Raw genomic sequence first — 3,445 nt, 5'->3', positions numbered from 1 at the left:
ATGAACCGCAGGCCTCCCGCCACCACTGGCCACCCTGTCCAGGCCCGGAGATGATCTGCCAGAACCTCCCTCTGCTTCTCCTCCTGCAGATCCTGAGCCAGTGGGAGGCTGGGGAACTCCCAGAGCCCAGCCAGGAGACCTGGGGAGGGGGCACAACAGGGACATGAGCCAGCAAGAGGCACATCTGGGGGCACAGTCTCATCACATCCTGCTCCCAGGCTGCTCTGTCCCTCGGGTAGGTGGGAAGGGGCCTCACTGTGCCTTCGCTGCCCTCCCGCCCAGCCCCTTTACCTGAGCTGGGTCTCTGCACAATGAGGTACTCCGGGGCCCCGTGGCAGCCCCTCCGCTCCAGCACACACGTGGCTGTTCGTGCTGCCCGCGGCTGCTTCTTTGCTGCTTTCCGGGGAAAGTTGGTCACCCCCAGGCTGCTGTCCCACGGCTCCGTGGCTGGGGGGCACAGGGGACAGCCCCCAACACCTGCAAACACCAATGTAACAGTTGTCACAGGGCCCAGATCCAGAGCCACAACAGGGATCTCCCCAGGCACTTACCACAGTCCTCAACATCAGGCACAGGGGTGAGTTTTCCAAACAGCTTCTGAGAGGCAAAGGCCAGCTCCTTTTCCACCTGCAAGGCGGGACAGGAATGGGGACAGACTCATCCACCAGCCCACCTTGTCCCCATGCACGGTGACCCCTCGGGGCTGGTAGTCAGTGAGGATGCAGGACATGATGCCCAGCCAAGAATAGCTTGCAGCACTGGCCCAGGACAAGGATGGCTTGTAAGGAAGCTTCAGAGGGGACCTGGGGCGACCTTTTGCCACCCCACCAGGACAGCTGGCAGCCCCCAGCCACCTGCAGGCAGGAAGGAGACAGATTTTGGGGCTGTACTTACTCTGCGCCACGCTCGGCAGTGCTGCTTCACCGGGCACTCCCCGCAGAGTGGGGCCTTGGGCACACACACCGTAGCCCCCAGCTCCATCAGGGCTTGGTTAAAATCCCCCGGGCGGCTCCTGTCTACCAGGGCATTGGCCATGTCCCTGGGAGAAACAGCAGTGAGCGGCGCAGGGCTCTGCAGGGAGAGGCCCCCGGACCTTTGCCCACCTCCTGCCTGCAAGGGGCGATGCTGCCAGGCAGGCAGAGGCTGCACAGCTCCTTTCTCCACCACTCCCAGCAGCGCCAGCTTCCCAAGAGCTTCTGCACCACACACCTCTCTCCCTTCACAGGCTCAGCTCCCTGCAGCTCCCCAGTGATCCTGCCCTTGGCCGCCAACAAGCATGGCAACCATCACCACAGCTGGGAGGGGGGATGGCACGTTCCCCTTACCAGAGCCGGTCGATGACGGCTGGGCTGCTGGAGTCGGCACCAATGCACCGCAGGCGGCACAGGACCCGGATCACGTTCCCATCCACAACACCGGTAGCCTGGGACCAGAAGCTTCGGTTACCACGCCAGGAGGTGCCCATGCTCCCGGCAAGGCAGGGAGCTGAGGTGCCCCCAGGACAGAGGGGGGAACACATGAGGCCAATCCACAGGCCAAGCTGGGCGGTAGGCGAGACGCAGGGGAGAGCCAGAGCCAAGCACAGCCCTGGGGAGCCCCCGGCTTGTGAGACCCAGCAGGACCCTGCCAGGAGTGGGGCTGGGTGGCAGAGACGCATCCACCGATGCCCAGCTCTCACCTGCCCATACGAGATGGACGCGATGGCTCCCGCCGTATATCGGCCCACTCCCGGCAACAGCTTCTGCAGGTCCTCAGCCGTCCTGGGCATCTGGCCAGCGAGCTCAGACACCACCTGGGAGAGAGGGGGCTGAGGTCAGGGGAGCAGCTGGGGTGCATGCTTGCGATCCATTTTACCCATAGTAGGATGAGATCCCAGCCTCTGTAGCCTTGTGCCAGCAGCACACAGCCCCAGCGAGGCAGAGCAGACGGGAGCCAGCACCAATCCACGGGCCACAGAGGCTTCGGAAATGCCCCCCACACCCCAAAACCAGGGCACCTTCCTTGCTGCCTCCTGCAGACGCTTCCCTCGGGAGTAGTAGCCGAGTCCTGCCCACAGCTCGTTCACCTCCTGCTCCAAGAGATGTGGTGCTGTGTTAGATGAGGCATGGAAAGAGCCCTGAGGGCAGGGAGAGCACCCGGCCCGAGCAACGCTCACCTCCAGGGATGCCTGCGCCAGAGCCTGCAGCGTCGGCCACTTCTGTGGTACAGAGAGAAGGGGACAAGTTAGGGACAAGCAAAGCTGTGCCCTGCAGCTGGGGATCTGCCACAGGCAGCAGACGAGGCTTCCAAAAGGGGCAGCCTACGGGCACAGGAGCCTGTGAGGAACAGTCACCTGCATCCAGCGGTTGTAGTAGTCGATCACCGTAGCCACCTGCGTCTGCTGGAGCATGATCTCAGACACCCACACTGCAGGGAGCAGGGCAGGGATCAGAGCAGAGGCACCAACACCACCCACGCCTTGTGCTGTAGCGATGTTAGCACCGGCTATGAGTACTGCAGTGGTATCCAACACACAGGACCCCTTCCCACCCCTCTCCGTCCCCACATGCCATCCCACAGGAGCTTTGTCAGGCCCAAAGTGGGCTCTCAGACCCCCCAGAGCCTTGCAAGCAGCTCAGTGGCTCTCGCAGCCACCCCAGGCAGCTTGCTCCAAGGGTGGCAACCTGAAGCCACGTTTCCTCACAAGGCTATGTCACCCAACCACGTCAGGGGGAAACGTGCAGCAGTGCACCCCACGCACGCCGGGGCACAGTCCCTGCTCCTCACCTGCGTACGCCCGTCTGTCAGCATCCGTCTCCGTTGCTGCCTGAAAGGGGAAGAAGACAGAGAAAGAACCAGGGCGACACAGGACCCCACCGCAGGTCCCCACAGGACCTGCACATAAAATAAAATTGCTTGTGGTGTGTTTTGAACACCACGTAGGAACCTGCATAAAAATACTGCTCCCTGTTTCAAAAATCCCACCAGAGGAGCTGTCCCAGACCCGAGCCCCTCTGCATGGGAAGGAGTCACAGGTAGGTTTAAGGCCCGCGGAAGAGCCATGCAGCTCCCAGCACCCTTCAGACAGGCGTTGCTGTAAAGCTGATGCCCACCCCCAGCACCGCCTGACTGCCTGCTGCCAGGCTGAGCGCAGAGCCGGCAGGAGCTCCGGTAAAACACTCGGCAGGCTCAAAGCAAATACACGGAAAAAACTCTTCCACGCAGCACACGCTGCTGCAGGGTACCACAGAGGCAGGGACAAAACCGGTTTAAAAGACAACTAGGCTAACTTCACCGGGGAAAAGCGCTCAGGCTCGGAGGCTGCCTTTGAGAAGCGCGGTTTCGCCCGGTGCCCCGCTTGACTCTTTGTACGCAGGGACCGGGTACAGAGCACCCACCCGGTACGGAACTGCCAGGGCTGGCTGGGGGCGCGCTCCCATTTCCAGCGCCCTCTCCCACTCGCACG

General features: G+C 62.4%; 1 protein-coding gene across 2 annotated transcripts in view; it reads right to left on the bottom strand.

Moving 5' to 3' along the window:
• MUTYH (mutY DNA glycosylase) overlaps positions 1-3,262 on the bottom strand; it is a 4,456-nt gene extending 1,194 nt beyond the window's left edge. The window contains exons 1-10 of one of the 2 annotated variants that reach the window (XM_035894243.1): positions 2,767-3,262; positions 2,333-2,406; positions 2,156-2,197; positions 1,997-2,068; positions 1,679-1,792; positions 1,326-1,423; positions 895-1,039; positions 552-627; positions 292-477; positions 1-139 (exon numbers count right to left, since the gene is read on the bottom strand). In XM_035894243.1, coding sequence (XP_035750136.1) covers positions 1-139; positions 292-477; positions 552-627; positions 895-1,039; positions 1,326-1,423; positions 1,679-1,792; positions 1,997-2,068; positions 2,156-2,197; positions 2,333-2,406; positions 2,767-2,932 — 1,112 coding nt within the window. In that variant the 5' untranslated portion in view covers positions 2,933-3,262. The remainder of the gene's footprint in view (positions 140-291; positions 478-551; positions 628-894; positions 1,040-1,325; positions 1,424-1,678; positions 1,793-1,996; positions 2,069-2,155; positions 2,198-2,332; positions 2,407-2,766) is intronic. The other variant, XM_035894242.1, reaches the window with a different exon arrangement.
• Positions 3,263-3,445: the final 183 nt, after the last annotated feature.

This window comes from Egretta garzetta, unplaced genomic scaffold (genome assembly GCF_000687185.1).
Source record: "Egretta garzetta isolate BGI_Z169 unplaced genomic scaffold, ASM68718v1 scaffold145, whole genome shotgun sequence".
Lineage (NCBI taxonomy): Eukaryota > Metazoa > Chordata > Aves > Pelecaniformes > Ardeidae > Egretta > Egretta garzetta.
Note: the sequence above shows the minus strand (reverse complement) of the source record. Positions and strands in the feature narration are given on the sequence as shown.